This window comes from Apostichopus japonicus, chromosome 2 (assembly GCF_037975245.1).
Source record: "Apostichopus japonicus isolate 1M-3 chromosome 2, ASM3797524v1, whole genome shotgun sequence".
Classification (NCBI taxonomy): Eukaryota; Metazoa; Echinodermata; class Holothuroidea; order Aspidochirotida; family Stichopodidae; genus Apostichopus; species Apostichopus japonicus.
In genome coordinates, this window is record NC_092562.1 from 13002169 (window position 1) to 13022321 (window position 20153).

General features: G+C 38.6%; 1 protein-coding gene across 2 annotated transcripts in view; it reads left to right on the top strand.

The window, feature by feature from the left end:
* LOC139978598 (dual specificity testis-specific protein kinase 2-like) overlaps window positions 1-20153 on the top strand; it is a 52045-nt gene that overhangs the window by 22229 nt on the left and 9663 nt on the right. For both annotated transcript variants that reach the window (XM_071988940.1, XM_071988949.1), the window contains exons 3-7: window positions 8285-8406; window positions 10936-10984; window positions 16121-16270; window positions 17653-17729; window positions 19233-19317. In XM_071988940.1, coding sequence (XP_071845041.1) covers window positions 8285-8406; window positions 10936-10984; window positions 16121-16270; window positions 17653-17729; window positions 19233-19317 — 483 coding nt within the window. The remainder of the gene's footprint in view (window positions 1-8284; window positions 8407-10935; window positions 10985-16120; window positions 16271-17652; window positions 17730-19232; window positions 19318-20153) is intronic.

A 20153-nucleotide genomic window follows, 5' to 3' on the forward strand; every position in this document is an offset into this window, starting at 1 on the left:
CACAGAGTGGGTAATGTTTTACAGAGAGTAGATAGATGATACATTGGAAGACTGTTTGTTTTCTGGGCTCATGTACTTCACCAGGATCCCACATCCTGGTTCCCTATGTACATCCTGGTTCCCATTTTAATGATTGATAAACGTCACATTATACAATTCATGTATCTTCCCTGACATATTTATTCAATTTCAATAGTGATTAATGGGTGACAGTACTTGACCCTCAAGTGCATGATATTTGTGGATTATTCATTGACAGGGTTTTTCTTGGCCATTGTCATATATAGAACAATCTTAAGGTTGGAGACGACCTGTGCAAGACTATATTTAAGTGACAATTTTGTCGTTCTGCTTGCTTTCGATACTTTCGATATATATCATATTTGAAAGTCTCTTTATTTTATTATTTATAGAGGTTGTAAGCTGCATCACATGTTGCTTTTTAAGTGTTGACAAAACAGGTACAGAATGGTTAGGAGATAAAAGTCTACAGAGATCAAGGGGGGGGTGGTGGTGAGGGGGGAGGGGGAGAAGGGGTTGTGCATTGGTCAGAATTGACTGTTTAAGGTCCTTGCTGGAAAATTAAGGCTAGTGCTGTCACTGTGACCTATAAGTTATAAATCGATTGTAAATTAACCTGCAAGTATGTCAGTGAGTACCTTCCATAGTACCATGTTTAAATATTATTAACATTCCTGCGACAAGGACTGCGAAAGAACTCCAGGTCGTTCTGAGTGCAAAACAGGAACGCTTCTTGAAAGTCGGACCTGTTAGTCATCAGCGCTTGTGAGGCTGTGAGTTGCGATGGAGATACTTTGCTCATATATACTTTACCTACAGTACAGTATGTACAGTACTGCATGGTGTCTACCATCCAGAGACTTGCAAAGGTCATCATGGGCTTCATAGCCCAGATTCTGTGACAGTGACTTCAGTGACATTACCCCTACTGTACCTCCAGCAAAGAAAGTTTGTTAACAAGAGACGAATAGTACCAAGATAGGGATCTGCTGAACTGGAGGGCTTGTATTCCCGAGGCAACACAGATTCTATTACCTTGTAGCAACATATCTGCTATTGGCTTTGTCAAACTTTGTCCATACTTTTTTCAGGTCAGTCTTTGAACTGTTTTATTTCTGTGTAATGATATGACCCAAGTAAATGGTAGTTTTCTATTTTTGGATTTTGCACCATACACCCTCCCCCCCTTCCAAAGCCCACCCTGCCATCACCTCCCAAACACTGTCATGACAAATTAATAGAGTAGGTTGATAGTCTGGCAGTTAAAAAATACTTTCAAAGATGTTATCAGTTTTTGGGGTGGGGGAGGGTGGGGGAGGGTGGGGGGGCTGGGGTAATCTGAAGATTTCAGTCGTACAGGATACTGTATGAGCTATCAGGATGGAACAAGAAAAACTTCTTTGGCAGTAAATGGATTACTTGACAGTACAAAAACAAGATTATTATGATGACCGAACGTTTGGATGAATCTCTGATTGAGACAATATCATTATAAGGAAATGGATGAAAGGAGGATGTATTCTTCTTTAAAGTGGTACTATCATCCTTTGTAATGGCACAGACAAAAACAAATAGTTTGACTTAAAGTCCCAGTGATGCAGTAAGCCGTTTTGTTACATAAAGGCAAACAGTGTCAATAATGATGTTAACACCTTTGAACCCTCACACTTTAACAGCCAAGATGAAAGATTACAGATATGGAAAGTACCCTGAAAACTGTAGTTGTGTAGATTTGGAAGGGAGAGAAATTAGATATTGTCCTGTCTGTGAGATGTAATATAGTGGGGCGGGGGGGGGGATTGGGATTGTGGGAGAGGGATGGGATAGTGCTAAAAATGTTACCAACTTCCATGGACTTGGTAGATTGGAGTTCTGAAGGAGTTGGGGGTAAGAGGATCGAAATAAATACTAGACGTAAATTATAGAAAAAGGCATGCACTTAAATACTTAAAACAAAACAAAATCAGTTGAACATACTGTAAGTAGGTGGCAGACCTGTGTAAAAATCCTACTTGGAGAGAGAATCAGCCTTCACAATTCCCCAAATTTGTCAAGCTGCGACGTCTGTGTTTTTGTCAAAAGAGAATCGATTCGGCCGGCAGTCTGATCCATTGTCCAAGCTTGTACGCACAGTTTGCTGACACTGCCATTTCAAGTATTGTGCTGGTTGGTATTGTGGGCCTGTGCACAAAGGTTCATTCTGGTAACATTGGACACCTTGCAACTATCTCTCCACCTCCAACCTAATCCTTTCTCTCTATCCACATTCAAAACACAAAAAAACGAGCAAAACCGAACAGAAAAGTTCAGAAATCAACCATTTTGAATTTGAGCTGGATGATTTCCTTGAACTGGAAAAGTAGCCAAATATCCGATCTTTGTTGTGTATACAGTATTCATGTAGGCCTACTGTACATGTTGCAAGTAGACAGAGATGTAATAACTGTCGATAATCTCATATATGTTGCTTGCTTTGTTTGGTCATGATCTGAAAAGACCTGACAAGTGGATAAGAATGTCTGTAGAGACTATGAATTTCTAGAAAGGACATTTTCTTTTTGTCTAAATTAAAACAAAAGGACAATATTCTTTGAACTGGTGCATATTAGTGACGTCGCTAAGACACAACCTCGTAAAGTGGTTCCGGTGCAACATGCGGCGGTATTAAACCGCTCTAATTTTGTCACGAATCAAAGTCTGACTTTGTTTCGGGTACAAAAAGGTGGACGCCAAGCTAATTAACCTGACATCAGGTGTTAGCTCACCCACGATAGTAAACCATATTTTTTAAAAAGAGCTTAAAATTAATAATTATTATTTACGGAGTCGGCTCGTCCTCGAGCTGTGGAGAGAACCTGTTTATATATTCACCTACTGCACATTGGAAGTTAAAACCCCTGGAGTGGTTTGTAGGGTCTTGGATTGAACTTTTGAGAGAGAGTTTTTCCAAGGTTAAAATAGTTGATAGTAATCTCTGTCACTAGCCAAAAGTCCTGAACAGATGGCAAAGAGGAAATAACCTCTTAGATGATGTATTAGACAATTCACTATAGGATATATAAACACTTACAAGGTCATGTGTACCTTCAGTAGAGTGAACTTTCTAAGTTCATAGGTAGATCTGTCCCAAAGTTGAGCGATTGCCAAATGTTTCCCCCCCACCCCACCCCCCTCCCCCCCAAAAAATAATACCTTCCGTTAGGTTCTGGAGGTCCAAATTATTCCCAGGTTATCAGATTCATGGATTAAGTTGGACAAGTTTGGGTCAAACATTTTATGATGGTGACCATAACATGGGTGCTGGAGTAAGGTGCTAGTGTGAAGGTGAGTAGCCAGTATTTGACTTTAAAGGAAATTTGGGGATGGGGGTGGGAGTGGGGATTAGGGTGGGGGGTGGGAGATTCTGATGACCTTTAGATAAACCTGTAAATAACAGTGTTTTATATGCATTTCATTGCCACCTTCATAGTAATTTTCTTCATTGCGAGTTTTTAACATTTCCTGGATGGTGGAAACCTCCGAGAAAATTCTTGTGGAAAGTGTTTATACTTTGATATGACTTTGAGCCAATACCAATGGTCTTTAAAGGCTAATTCAGCATGGTATATATGTATCATAAGTACTGTATTTATCAGTGTTTGCACGGGTTATCCGGGTACCCGGGTACCCGCCCGACGTGAAACTACCCGGTTCCTAATTTATTACCCGAATCCTAAGCAAAGTGTGATTTAAGAAAAAAATTGGCCAAACCGACGGTTAGGCAGATTTCCCATTGACTTAGTGTGGTGTTAGGCTACAATGTGGTCGAAGATAACAGCAATAACGAAAGGGCCCGCTCGACGCGTTACTACCCGGTTCCTAATTTATTACCGAATCATACGCAAAGTGTGATTGTTTAAAAAAAAATTGCAAAACGATGGTTAGGCTGATTTCCCATTGACTTAGTGTGTTGTTAGGCTACCATGTGTTCAAGGATAACGGCAATAACGTAAGCTTTCCATAGATATCTTATAACTGCGTCACAATTTCAGCTAATGAACAGATGACTAGGCTAGACTACCCCTATTGACTTAGTGTGGTGTTAGGCAACCATGTGGTCGAACGTAACAGAAATAACGAAAGTATTCCGTGGATGTCTTGTAACTGCGTCACAACTCCAGCAAATAAACAGATGGTTAGGCTTAGCTAGATTTCTCATTGACATAGTGTGGTGTTAGGCTACCATGTGGAAGAAATTATTATTTATTCATTCGTTTATTTCAAAGAAGGAAAGGCTGACAAGGAATTTTATGCGATGTTTATGGATTATAGACGGGATAACTAAAAAATAGTAATCGCAAGTGGCTTTTTACTAACCGTTTATTCCATATGCGATCAAATTGCGCCAATCGCGCAATCTCGCGGCTAATGCGAACCCTGGGCCTGCATAATAGATAGAAGTAGTATTAAAAACTGCTTAAGAGCTAAATTGGATATTTATATGGTTTGATCCAATAGACGTGCACGAGCTAGCATAAGCAGCGGCGGCAGTGCGATCTTTGTAGTAATGCTAATTATAATTAAATAATTTATTAACAAGTTAATGAAAGAAACAGAAGCAAATAAAAATTATTGAGGGAGGGGTTTTATGCCTTATCTTACACCTACGTATTTGAACATGAAAACATTGTCAGTAGAGATCATAATGCATTTATTACTGCATCCAATATGTAATTTCTTGAAAATCGTGATACACGAGCGTTAACAATTTTTTTCCGGGTACCCGGATACCCGACGGGTAACGGCCCTCGGGTACCCGGTTCCCGATTTTTGGACCCGTGTAAACACTAGTATTTATTAACCTTGTTAAAATGAGAGGCACAAATGTATAGACCAGCAACATACATTTCAAACAACTACTGCCAGTAGTCATTAAACACTTTAACGAACCACAATTTAATATGGCTTGTGCTGTAAACAACTAACAGTAACACAATACGGCGATATCCTAAGTTAAAGGCCATACTACCAGTACTACTAGTAGGCTTGTATCACACAAACAATTAGCGAGAAAAAATGGCGAGTAAATTTAACGTTTCGGCGAGTAGAATTTTAGACTCCGTCGCCGGTTGGCGAGTAGTTAAGGAAAAATTTGTCGAGGCCTGACTACTGGTATAATTTATGTGCATCCTTCTTTGGTTAATGAGGCTCCCTGAACATGAAATCTCACATTCATACAGTAATCTGCTGTCTGCACTGTTTTTATAGTACATATTAGCCAAACCTGTAGGCAAACAACCAATGTCTGGAAGCATGGCATAATGATGGCCTCCTCTCTAAGGTAACCGGTGCTGTGGCCGAGTGGATAAAGGCGGTGGCATTTGAAGCAATGAGGCTTAGCAATCGGGAGGTTCGGGGTTCGATTCCCGGCCGGGTCATAGTAAGGTGGGTTTTTCATCCAAGAGCAATCTACGGATTTTCCCATCTGATATGATTTTCTAAATTGAAAAGATTCCAAATTTGAGTTAAAATGTTGAATTGGAAGCCACCAGACGTGTACAGTAAGTTGTAATCCATAAGCCCTTGCGAGTTTCTCCCACATTTGTGGTCGCAAGCGTCGTAAAAAAAAAAAAAAAAAAAAAAAAAAAATGTTGATTAAATCTTGTTAGAACCTTTATGATGCTATGTGCAGTGCTGTACTTGATAGTAAAATTCCGTATGTAACAATGTACTATGCAGTAGGTGGTAAAGTAGTGCAAACTTGTACTGTATGTATACAGTATACACACACTGAGCTCTCACTCTGTGAAAGGAAACGTCACAACTCTTCTGAAATTTTGCTTATTATGACAAGTTATAGTTACTGTACTTGTTTCCTCGATTAAATCTGTCTCCTTACAACCTTAGCACCCTTGTTCTACTGGCCTAGAATGAACTGGTAACCTATTAACGCTGAGGGCCCTCAATATCCGGACCTTTCCGGATACAACAAGTTATTTACACCTAGTGTGCTGGAGTCACCAAAATGTTGAGAATATAATCCGATTGAATAATTGCTCACTAGCCTTCACTTGGTGAAGACATGACCTTTGTACTGCAGAAGGACATGAAGAAATATGTACCGTAGAACGGTATATAAAAGCAATCTTACTGTACAGTTTGATCAACTTCAAAGCTTATTTTGTGTGATACTGGATGATGAGTTTGCTCAAATTGATGACAGAAAGCAAAACACTGCCTTAAATAAATGATGCATCATCTCTGTACTTAAGCTATTGTACAATAAATAAGTAGTGTTGCACACAGCGTAGTTGTTGACGGAACAGTTTTTTACTACGCTGCGTGCAGTAATTTGTCCAGTATCGCATACTGCAGCTAACTCATGCCACAAATTGGTCATACAGTTGCAAAAATGTACCCTTTAGGTTAGTGGTCGATTTTAGTAGTAGTACTGTTAGTACATATTGATATACAGTTGCAAAAATGTACCCTTCAGGTTAGTGCTCAATTTTGTATTAGCAGTAGTACTGTAAGTTCCGTATCTATATGAATTAGGTAAAATTCAGTGCCCGCAAAATTTTTACACAAGGTTGGAGGCAAAATTATTCCCTTTAGTATATAATATAAATATAGAATTACTCTTACATCATAGAACTTACTAAACGGAACAAGTAATAAGCTCTACACTATGTTGATTTCTAATTAGTGTAATCTGACCTAGTCCTGAACCCGACTAGGAAATGAAATGGAAAGAAGGAAAAAGGTTGGCAAGCTCAGTGCTTTTCTTGAGAGTATTCCATGAGATGTGCAATTATAAGCTGAAGGTTGTTGTTAATCTGCTACCTAGAGCAGTTTTTGTCTTTGTGACCTCAGCTAGTAGTGGGAGACTCAATGCAAGGTTATTCTAAGTTCAGTGTAATATTAATGCTGCTGCTTCACACAGCAATATACGGATTGTAAGCAGATAACAAGTAACTGAATGCATTGTATGGTAAACAGTAGTACTGTAATCAGATAACAAGTAACTGAATGCATTGTATGGTAAACAGTAGTACTGTAATCAGATAACAAGTAACTGATTACATTGTATAGTAAACAGTACTACTGTGTATTGTTTAGCATATAACAAGTAACTGAATGCATTGTATGGTAAACAGTACTACTATGTACTGTAAGCAGATAACAAGGAAATGAATGCATTGTATGGTAAAAAGTACTACTATGTACTGTAATCATATAACAAGTAACTGAATGCATTGTATGGTAAACAGTACTACTATGTACTGAAAACAGATAGCAAGTAAATGAATGCATTGTATGGTAAACAGTACTACTCTGTACTGTAAGCAGATAACAAGTAACTGAATGCATTGTATGGTAAACAGTACTACTGTGTACTGTAAGCAGATAACAAGTAAATGAATGCATTGTACTGTATGGTAAACAGTACTACTATGTAATGTAAACAGATAACAAGGAAATGAATGCATTGTATGGTAAACAGTAGTACTATGTACTGTAATCATATAACAAGTAACTGAATGCATTGTATGGTAAACAGTAGTACTATGTACTGTAAGCAGAGAACAAGTAACTGAATGCATTGTATGGTAAACAGTACTACTGTGTACTGTAAGCAGATAACAAGTAAATGAATGCATTGTATGGTAAACAGTAAGTAGTACTGTAAGCAGATAACAAGTAACTGAATGCATTGTGTGGTAAACAGACAGTATTCTGCATGACGCAGAATAGATATACAGTATATTATTCTATATGGTAAACTCTGTACATATTGTATTATGCATTTCAGAATTAACCATATTGATGGAATACTACAGGGTATTGAATGCAATGTCACTGGTTGATTGCATCCTGCATGAAACTTGGCAAAATCATCTTCTTTCTCAGCATCGTAATTCGAGCTGCATTGTAAACAAAGTTTGCATCACTTTAATAGTCATAGCCACTACTGTATACCGTATATTTATGACATTGTAGAAGTGGAAGTACATTATTTGTACTCAGCAATGTAAACAGGAAAGAATACGAGAGGATCGATAGTAGAAGTTATCTTTCAAGGCCATCATTAAGGTGACAAAGCAACATATTAGTAGTGTACATATAGTTGCAATGAGTGCTTCTTTTATCTGTCTTAAACAGATTAGATTCTCCTCCCATACCACCCGCCCCCTACCCCCTCCCCCATTCCATCCATTCATGCATTAGCAGCTCACTGAGGTAAACTATTCATCCTCATGTTTCATTTTTCTTTTTGCTTCAGGTGAAGCATCGCTCTTCCGGAGAGGTTCTGGTGATGAAGATAAGTCAACAGACCAACACGAGAGCAAACAACCTCCACGAAATTGAATTACTGAACCAACTGCATCATCCTAATATTCTCGGGTATGCATATAAGTGCCACCCAAGTCGGCAGAACTAAAGACATGTTTGTTTTTTATTTTTTTCAGTTTGGTTCCTCTTAAGAAGACTTTCTTTCCTCTGCCCTACTGAAAGTCAATGCTCTCTTTGATGCAACAGTTCGAAACCAGATCTGAAAGCTAAGCCTCAAAGTTGAATTTTCCATGCTGTAATGTGGCCACTTATGCTATTTTATTTCTCTTCTCATATACCCGTCTCCTCGGCTCTGATCTACTGTACCTACAGCGCAGTAGCTTGCGAATGATTAGGAAGCGATCGAAAGATGCCCAACCATCAGCTCCATGTTACAGTAAATATAGGAGAGGCACTTGATTAACCACTCGTAAATTTGAGCTTTTTTCATCTCTATGAAAAGTTTCTGTTTCCGTCGAAAGTTCAAAGTTCTGACCGTGCATATATTATAGTGTCATGTGAACAAGTGGGGGGGGGGGGAGGGGCGTGACGGGAAAGGAAGAGAAAGAAAACTTTTTGTTTAATACAAGAAACTAGCTGTAAGCAATTGTTGTGTACTTTATTAACTGTACAGTATGTACGAGGATAAACTGAAGCATCTCTATGCGGTTGTGTAAGTCGATTTGATGCAGTTAGTAAGTACAGTGCAAATACGTGTAGGTGACCATACTGATTTACAAGATCTGTTTATTTCCACTGGAGGTGTTAAATTTCCTGTAAACTGATTGCAGGATGATTCATCATCATCACTATCCTGATATAGCTAGGTCTCCTTCTAGAATATAACTCCAGAGAGAAAAATGAAACCGGTTAGCTTGAAAGGTTAAATATAATATATGGTTATGCTATAGGTTCAAGGTGTAATTTGGCTGTGGGAACAACATGCTATAAAGTGGTTATGCTATAGGATCAAGTATCATGATATAATGTGGTTATGCTATAGGTTCAAGGTGTAATTTGGCTGTGGGAACAACATGCTATAAATTGGTTATGCTACAGGATCAAGTATCATGCTATAATGTGGTTATGCTATAGGTTCAAGGTGTAATTTGGCTGTGGGAACAACATGCTATAAATTGGTTATGCTACAGGATCAAGTATCATGCTATATTGTGGTTATGCTATAGGTTAAAGGTGTTATTTGGCTGTGGGAACAACATGCTATAATGTGGTTATGCTATAGGTGCAAGGTGTAATTTGGCTGTGGGAACAACATGCTATAGGATCAGGTATCATGCTATAATGTGGTTATGCTATAGGTGTCTACTGATGTATTGCAACATTCTAGGTTAAGGATACCCTCATTGTTCTAGATCAGTGTTAGGTGAACTTTAAGACCCACAACCCAGGATCTTCCATGAGGACTGGTGCCACCCACCCACCAAAGATCCCTTCCCCCTTCAGAATCGTTACTTAGTATGCATGAAAACTGTAACTTAGACTATGGACTAGATATCGACAAAAATGACTTCATCGATCTCAATTGGCAAGCGCCGAAAAACCGTAGATAAAGTTCGAACATCTTGAAATATGCTGTGACCCACCGCCCGCCCACCCACCCACTTTTGGGTGGCGTCCCATAGTTTGCAGACTTTCGCTCTAGAAAAAATATCACTTGCATACATGCGTACAGGGACATGTAAAGAAAGTACGTTTCACCACCACATCAAGATATTCGTCTTACATACTGTATGTGCTGTGCATTCTTGTATCATTAGGAATCCTCTTAATGGTGGGTCTTCTCCTTGCATTTGACCTGTTTGTGATATCCATGTTATGTAGAGTTTCACATGGTATTGATTAGACCATGCAGCAAGAGATCAGTGGCTGAAATCTTTGGGGAAATTAGTTAAATGTTTAATCGGTTCCAACTGGTAGCATCTGATTAAATGCTATGGGGGCCGACATGGAAAAATTAAAATGGATCTACCAGATGTCTCAAATTTGATTCTATCAGTTTGAACATTCTAGTCAATGTTTGCCAGATTATTATGGGTACTATACAGGAATAGAGAAAAGGGTCTGGGGGATGAGAAATAAAAAAGTCAAGAACAAACTGTAGTTGATGATCGTCATATTGGACCCGCAATGCTAATGACCTTTAGAAGCTAATTCAGATGATTTTGTCAAGTTGCTGGAAATCCATTGAACTGTGTAAGATTCAAGGTATAGAGGATTTTCTTGTTATTTTGTCACCATTTGACTTTGATCTTGAGTATCAAAAGAGAGCTAACTTCAAGAGCCAAAGACATTTCTCACTGTTTCTCACTCATCATCCCGCAGAGGTGACTCATTTAAATGATATGGATATTGAGTTTGCCTATTAATAATGTACTGGAATTCCATGTTACTGTTAATACCATAGTAACAACAGTATCATTTTTCTTGTTCTGTTATCTTAATGTCATCAGGGGTTAAAGAAGCCATTTTTTTTTTTCCAAATTTTTCATATAGAAACCTCGTCAAAGACTAAACGTAATAAGTTCATATCAATATTGTGTTTTTTTTTTTTCTTTTTTTTTCTTGCTTGCTTCCTTGCAGGTTAAAAGGTGTGTGCATTGAAGAAGGTCAATTACATGCTCTAACAGAGGTGAGTGAGTTTTTCCTGTTGCAGTTAATTGTAGAGGAAACCAAGCTATAATTAGCTACTGTACATTGTATAATTTCGAGACCTGGACTAATGCATCTGCCATATTAACAGAACTTAAACATTGATCAATGTATACTGTGGTGCATTCTAAGGGTAGAGTGCTAACACTGAAACGATATTTGTGTATTTTATTTGTGTTGTTGTTTTGTGTTGCAGTCTCTGAACAATATGTGATTTATTACTGGTTTGTCTTGTTTTGAGATTATTATTGTGCTACTGTGTACAAACTAAAGATGAACTTGTAATTTCTTGTTGTGTCGTTATGAGAGTTGTATAGAGAGTTATATAGAGAGTTATATAGAGAGTTATATAGAGAGTTATATAGAGTAATAGAGTTAGAGTTATATAGAGAGTTATGAGAGTTATAATACCTGTGAAGGAAGTAGAACAGCGGGGTAACATGAATTTGTATTTGTTTGTATGAGATTGTACAGTACCTGTCCTTTGAATGGCATTAACACTGAAGCTGTAAAACTAGTGTTATGGAATGATGCCTGGCAAGTATAATGCAACATTAACACTGAAGCTGTAAAACTAGTGTTATGGAATGATGCCTGGCAAGTATAATGCAGCATTAACACTGAAGTTATAAAACTAGTGTTATGGAATGATGCCTGGCAAGTATAATGCAACATTAACACTGAAGCTGTGAAACTAGTGTTATGGAATGATGCATGGCAAGTATAATGCAACATTAACACTGAAGCTGTAAAACTAGTGTTATGGAATGATGCATGGCAAGTATAAGCACAGTATAAACACTGAAGCTGTAAAACGTTTTATGGAATGATGTATGGCAAGTATAATGCAACATTAACACTGAAACTGTAAAACTAGTGTTATGGAATGATGCCTGGCAAGTATAATGCAGCATTAACACTGAAGCTGTAAAACTAGTGTTATGGAATGATGCATGGCAAGTATAATGCAGTATAAACACTAAAGCTGTAAAACTAGTGTTATGGAATGATGTCTGGCAAGTATAATGCAACATTAACACTGAAACTGTAAAACTAGTGTTATGGAATGATGCATGGCAAGTATAATGCAGTATAAACACTGAAGCTGTAAAACTAGTGTTATGGAACGATGTCTGGCAAGTATAATGCAACATTAACACTGAAGCTGTAAAACTAGTGTTATGGAATGATGCCTGGCAAGTATAATGCAGCATTAACACTGAAGCTGTAAAACTAGTGTTATGGAACGATGCATGGCAAGTATAATGCAGTATAAACACTGAAGCTGTAAAACTAGTGTTATGGAAAAATGCATGGCAAGTATAATGCAGCATTAACACTGAAACTGTAAAACTAGTGTTATGGAATGATGCATGGCAAGTATAATGCAGTATAAACACTGAAGCTGCAAAACTAGTGTTATGGAATGATGTCTGGGAAGTATACTGTAATGCAACATTAACACTGAAGCTGTAAAACTAGTGTTATGGAATGATGCCTGTCAAGTATAATGTAGCATTAACACTATTAGCTGTTGTTGTTGACAGAGCAGTAGAGCAACAGGTATCTATATATTATCATATCAACACTCCATCTTTGTTAGGCAGCGAGGTTCCACCATCAATATCTTCGATAGTAAGTCTTTTTCATAGATGGTACCATCTTCTTTAGATCTTGTTTCCTCTTATGTAAGCTGCCAAGATGGGGGATATTGTAATTATATATCTCGAAAGGCACTTGGTGATGGTTTTTCAAAATATCACATTTCATCGCTTCGTCTTTTATTCTTGGCATAAATACCTTACAGTTGAACTGTGGAAGGCTTTCCTTTATCGGTCGCTACCCACAAAACTGTTTGTTTATGATTATGGGCCAAAAACTTCCTTCCTAAAGAAATGCAGTTGACGTAGATGATCTCTTTTCAGATCATGAACAACCAGTGTTTAGTCTGTTACCAAAAGGAATGTTTATTATGTAATATGTAGACAAAGGTAGTTAATTTTATGTTTATACCTGATTAAATGGTAAGCATTCTACACACAGAGTAGTTTTTGTCAGAATGCATCTTAAAGAATCTCAAGCATCACGTCGATGGTTCACAGGCGTTCACATAAACACAATTTTTTTACATAATTCTATAATTCTTCTGAACATGAGTTTGTATGCATTGAATTCAATGTAGGATTTGTAATGTATATATCGTCAGTATACAGAGAAAAAAAATCAATACGGAATGGGGGACTTGGCAGTATGAAGGTGCAGGTCCTTGATCCTCTTTTAGTTGTAACATATTTGGTTTAAAAGAGACATTTTCAAGCTTAGGTAGGGAAGGTTGAAATTTCTAGTGGGGAATCTATGAGGATTAGGGTGGAGGGGGGATGCTAAATTCAGCTGAATATGTACAACTTGCCCTGAAGGAAAGCAATGAAAACAAATGTAAGTGTTTCTCTCAAACTCATAGTTTTACAACATCACTACATCACAACCAGAAAGTGTCTCATTTGCAGCACATCAGGCATTACATGGGGTCTCACATCCGGCATCACATCCGGCATCACATCCCGCACCACATCCCGCACCACATCCCGCACCACATCCCGTACCACATCAGGCATAACATCAGGCACCACATCCTGCATCACATCCCACACCCCATCCTACACCACATCTTGCATCACAATATTTAATGGATACTTTAGAGCCTTATTGACTGTTGACGTGTAAAAGAGTAATGTAATCTAAGCATGTGGGGGAAATATTTATTTTCCTTACTTGTGGTTTTCAAGGTCTGTTCACTTGTTGTTTATGATATATTGAAATTGGAAACTATTTATTTCCACTTCACAAAAACATAAACAAAGTGAACATATAACATTTGAATATACAATACAAATACATTCCATAGGAATTAAACAATATACAAATGATGTGAAGTGGGAGAGACCTGGCAGAAGCAGAGCTAATCTAGGCCAGAGCTTATGTTTGGTACCAAAAGTGAACTTGAAGTGAGCAACAGTATTGATATACTTGTTTTACTTCTGTTCAAATTTCTACCCTAAAAGTGGATGCATCTCTTCATGTTCTTTTGGTAATGTATAATCTTCACATACTACTGTATCGTACTGAGGGTTGGAAATTAAAAAAACCTTAGAGTGAAAAAATACAAAAGGGCAAAAAGGAACATGTTTTTTGTCAAAATATGCAGATCTATGACATCACACCTGCTTGCTTTCCCCCTCGGGTACAGGGTGTGATAACTGTCCAACCAGCGATCTGAGATTTTGATTTTTTCGTTAACGCAAACCTTCAGCAAGATATCTTGATGAAGTTCCTCTTACAGGCCAAAACTAGATTGGAAGACTGGGACGCAGGTTAGACTACATATCATCGACAGTAGAGACAAAACAGTTCCCTCTCGGCTATTTCCTAGAGATCAATGGGTACTTGCCAATTTGTAGACATGATCTGTGAGATGGTTTTGGAAACAGGTGTTACTTCCTTTCGAGAGTGTGACAACAATATTAACTGGCATCGTGCAAGAGGAATTGCTAAGAAGGAAAGAACGCTTATCAAATATAAATCACCAACAAGTTCTGTGTACGCTGTGTCATGTGGGCTTTTTTTCTTCTCCCCGAGCTATCTTTGACAACATTGGGCTAGAACACAAGTCTGTTGATATCCTGTTGTTTAAGCTCGAAAAGAAAGGAATAGGATTGACACAGGATGCGAAGGTCACTGATCGATTCCTGCTTCTTGAATTTTCCGGTTCTTTTGTTGCAGTATCATATCCACAAGAAAGGAAATGACACAACCATTTGAAAGGTTATAAATTACCAGAAGTTCAATATTTCTGTAACTGGCTATAACTAGCTCAGTCATCGCTGATCGGTTTTATATCCCATGAGTTTGAATGCTGCCCTTAATGTTTGGTAGCCGGTCTTGTCATCAATCGACCAAATCTGCCATCTGTGCTATTGTTTTGTTTTTTTCGTTGTTAGGGTTGTGTTGTTTTGGGGGTCAAATACATGTCAAGTGGAGAATAGATTTGGTACTTGCATTTCATTCCAAGCGTATTTACACCCGGTATTTAAAAGAGAAACTTCAAAATTGTTGGGGGGTATTTTTTTACCCCCCTTGATTTGAAATGAAGCATGAAAGTTCGGACTGATGGACAACTTTTGTACGAAACTTCATTATTGAATGGTATCCAAAGGTCATCAAAGGTCAACACAGAAAGTAGTAAACAGTACATCATGGAGAACCATATCCCATGAAGCTTTCAGAGGGAGGTTGGTATAGATTGTACTTGGGACCCTGGGTTAGTAGTTTATTTCTGAAGAATGTAATAGCTGCAGTAAACACTGAATGTTGCAAATGTTAAACATAGTCTTCACACTGAATGGTACGATTGACTTCATTCCTCGCTTACCTGTCTCCCCACAACCTCAGCACCTCGTTCTACCATGCATAGAATGAACTGGTAACCTTTTTAACACTGTGCGCCCTCTATGACCGGACCCGTCCTATCAATGCCCTTCCTTCTCATTCTACCACCCAAAGCGCACCAGAACGTTGGTTTTGTGCATGAGAACGAGACTGCTAAGTTTGTGAGGAGACAGGTAAGCTCGTCACTCAAACCCGATAAGTTTATTAATGTTGCTGATAAAATTAAAGTCATATTTCTTTGACATTTGGAGAGCCTGTTCACGGAAATTGAAACTACATGTTGACTTTGTACTTAATGGTTAATCGTGTTAATATCTGTACCGAGTGTCTCGTGTCAAGACTGTTACAAGGAAGACTATCAGCCCAGGCTATTCATTATAATTGACATATATCAAGGATGAGACTTTCCAGAGGCCTCATAAATAGTGCACAGTGCAATGAACTTTTAATACACACTGTCATTTAGACTAACAAAAGCTATAAAGCCTTAAAATTCACTATAGCATCTGATGTACTGTACTTTACAGTAACAGACTAATAGTAAGGAATATTGTTCTCAAAAGTGGGAGTTGTCAGCCTGTGCATTACAAAGCTGAAAATGGCTTTTTTTGTTTTTTTGTTATGGCTTTTTAAGTTATATTTGGTGTCTTCTCTCTTCTCTTGCTTTCAGTTTATCAACGGCGGGAATCTCCAAGAGTTAATCTGTGATGACCGGGAATACCTCTCGTGGCCTGTAAAATTAAAATTGTCCAACGATGTAGCAAAGGGCATGAAGTACTTACACTCCAAAGGATTTATGCATAGAGACTTATCATCTCAGGTTAGTATGTTTGTCATACTCACAGGAAATGAATGGCATTGAACATGAATACCTCTCCTTGACTGTAAAATGTTAGTAAACTTGTCTCCTTTAACATTTAATGGTGTACAGCCTGAAAGTGTGGTTGTCTCCTGGAGTATGACAGTGTACAGTCTGAGAGTGAGGTCGTCTCCTGGAGTATAACAGTGTACAGTCTGAGAGTGAGGTCGTCTCCTGGAGTATAACAGTGTACAGTCTGAGAGTGAGGTTGTCTCCTGAAGTATGACAGTGTACAGTCTGAGAGTGAGGTCGTCTCCTGAAGTATAACAGTGTACAGTCTGAGAGTGAGGTCGTCTCCTGGAGTATGACAGTGTACAGTCTGAGAGTGAGGTTGTCTCCTGGAGTATAACAGTGTACAGCCTGAGAGTGAGGTTGTCTCCTGGAGTATAACAGTGTACAGCCTGAGAGTGAGGTTGTCTCCTGGAGTATGACAGTGTACAGTCTGAGAGTGAGGTTGTCTCCTGGAGTATAACAGTGTACAGCCTGAGAGTGAGGTTGTCTCCTGGAGTATGACAGTGTACAGTCTGAGAGTTAGGTTGTCTCCTGGAGTATGACAGTGTACAGTCTGAAAGTGAGGTTGTCTCCTGGAGTATAACAGTGTACAGTCTGAGAGTGAGGTTGTCTCCTGGAGTATGACAGTGTACAGTCTGAGAGTGAGGTTGTCTCCTGGAGTATAACAGTGTACAGCCTGAGAGTGAGGTTGTCTCCTGGAGTATGACAGTGTACAGTCTGAGAGTTAGGTTGTCTCCTGGAGTATAACAGTGTACAGCCTGAGAGTGAGGTTGTCTCCTGGAGTATGACAGTGTACAGTCTGAGAGTGAGGTTGTCTCCTGGAGTATGACAGTGTACAGTCTGAGAGTGAGGTTGTCTCCTGGAGTATAACAGTGTACAGCCTGAGAGTGAGGTTGTCTCCTGGAGTATGACAGTGTACAGTCTGAGAGTTAGGTTGTCTCCTGGAGTATGACAGTGTACAGTCTGAAAGTACAGTAAGTTTGTCTCCTGGAAGATACTGTCATACAGTCTCAAAGTAAGATTGTCCCTTGGAGCATAAGTGCAGCACTAGTGACAATGGAAACAGGATGAGGAAAATATCACCATGGCTTCTTGTTAAGGTTGTGAAAATTGTTATCATTCATGTAAATATCACCAGTTAAAGTTTCATTATCCCTGCAATGTTCTGTCATGCTTATAGGTCCCAGCATGTACTCCAGTAAGGGAATACAAGAATTCAACATGATATTAAATTTAATATTACAAATGTGTGTATCAGTTCAATTCAGTTGACAACCTGGTGATATGATAATTTCTTTCCTCTCTCTCTTTTTGAAAACACTTTATTTCAGAATATTTTAGTAAGAAGAAAAAACCTTGATCTTGAATGTGTAATTGCTGATCTTGGACTTGCTGTAAGGATACCAAAGTAAGAAACTTTCCTTGCTGTATTCTGCATAGATTTACCTGTTTTTTTTGTGGTTTTTTTGGTAATTTTTGGGGGGTATTTTATCTTAAAAACTTAAGGTAGAAATGTTGGAGGTTGGACTTAACCAACAATCAGGTAAATAAGGAAGCAATTAATGTACTAAGGAAGGAAGTAAGTAGCAAACATGAAACCTGAAGCACAGAGTATTAACAAGCAGGAATTATTGTATGTAGTTGTGGTTAGGATACTATGTACTGATTAGATTGATAATGACTACAGTACATGCTATGAAGTACTTGTACACAACTAGTTTTATTCTGCTGACATCTGAGAAGAGTCCGTTATTTAGAAATTGTGTGCTTTTTTGTTGTTGTATTTTTGTGGTAATATTTTCAGTCAATCAGCTGGATTGAGGATTGCAAAAATTTATGAGAAACCCCAAAGCTAAAAATACAGCTTCAAATATACTAGAACTGGATAACGGTTTCTTGATGACACAGAAGCTGAGATACAGTAACTGTAATTTCTAGTGTTGGCATGTTGGTAGCTTGATGACCTGGAAATAAAGCTAATGATAAATCTGTGGGATTCAAAACTTTGGTAATAATTGTAGTAAACCAGGAATGGGCTCAAAAAGGGATCCTGCACACCACAGTGAAATTTTGGTTCCTGTTCCACGGGCCAGAACACTTAAGGATGTGACCGTACTGGGTGGTGGGCCAGTGATTTGGGAATCTTACTCTATGTTTATTTTGTTATTATAAGCTCATAGGATCAAAGAGCTTTACATGTGCATTGATACCCATCTATAAAACGTTGAAATATCCTCGCACAATTTAACCCTAAGAAGCCTGTTGTTGCTGCACAAATGCCTCAAAGTATACATATTTCATCTACTTCTGGCCACAAGAAGTTCCCGCTAGAATGGAACACCGGGTGCACTTATTTTACATTTTTTAAATGCTGGTAGAATTTTGGGGGGAGCAAACTAAGTTGGATTTTATTTAAGGACCAAACAAAGATGTAGGACCTCCACTTGAATGATGCAAGGGATTAGTTCTGGGGTTATGAAATGTTGAAAGCATGTTGGAAGACTCCTTGTTTGAGAAACTTGCTTGAAAGCTTGTTTGATCTCTCCTCCTCCATTGCCTGCAGAGGTTGTGAAAAGCCGACTCGATGGTCTTAGAAAATTGCGTCAGGGTTAGATGCGGACTGCAACTGCACTACCCCCACCCCACCCCACCCCACCCCACTAGACTAGACAGTGTGTAGCACAAGCAACACAGGCTCAGCCGATGGTTTCATCCACAAAGATCTCTTAGTTAATTTTGAGAGTCGATATCCAGTTATTTGTTAATGCTAAACATGGCTTGGTTAGAAGGATGTTTAACACACCTCCAACAATAACACGAGGCATAAACGGCGTAGATTTAGGATTTGGGAGCATCGATTGTCTGTATATGATGTCACTATGCGTTCTTTTCTTCTGTTTAAAAATCGTAGAAGTGAGAATGAAGTCTTACCGGTTGTCGGGACGCCATATTGGATATCACCTGAGTGCCTTCATGGGAAATTTTACGATTCAAAGGTAAGCCACATGTTTCACTAATGGACCTAGATCAGCGGTCCGACAAAACTTCTAGGCCCACAGCCCATGATCTTCCATGTAGAGTGCAACAATGACCTACCACCCCCCCCCCCCCCCCCCCCCAACTCCACCCTTCAGAATCAATGTTCAGATTTCATGAAATCTAGCTTGGACTATATGTACTGAATGTTTAAAAGAAAAAAAAAAAAAACACTTTCAAATCCATCTCTGTTTTCGCTGTCAAGAGATAAAATTTCCGACGTCTGGATAAATTCCAGCGACCGACCTAAAGGTTCTCGCAACCCGCTTTTGTTGTTGCACCACACAGTCTGCAGAGTGTCGATGTGGACTAAAAATTCACCAGTATGTTCAACATACTCCATTTCAGGATTTGGAAGTGTTATTTCTACTTCCTGTTTGTTACAACTAGTGATAATTAAAGCCATGCAACAGGCAAAAAAACAGCTGTTTACCCTAACGGTAGGATCTTCTCTAACTGATGGTTTAAACTGTGACTTTTCCCAACATTACATCAATGTTCATATACTGGTTCAACATTTAATTACAACTATTAGTATAGGTTTACACATCTTGGTAGTACTTATTACTTCCAGAAGGAAGGCTCATCAGCCAAAGCAGCTGGACTACCAAGTTTAGCATCGATTTTTATGTTACCATGCATGTTAGTTTGAAGTAAATAAGTTCACATTAATCCTGGAATGTGCGGAATTTTTGCATGTCCTAAGGCCCTTTTGCTTTCAGAGTACTTTAAACTTGAGGCAAAGATTCACCATAAATCCGAACAAATGGCAGGTTATATGCTGTAAAGAAAGATA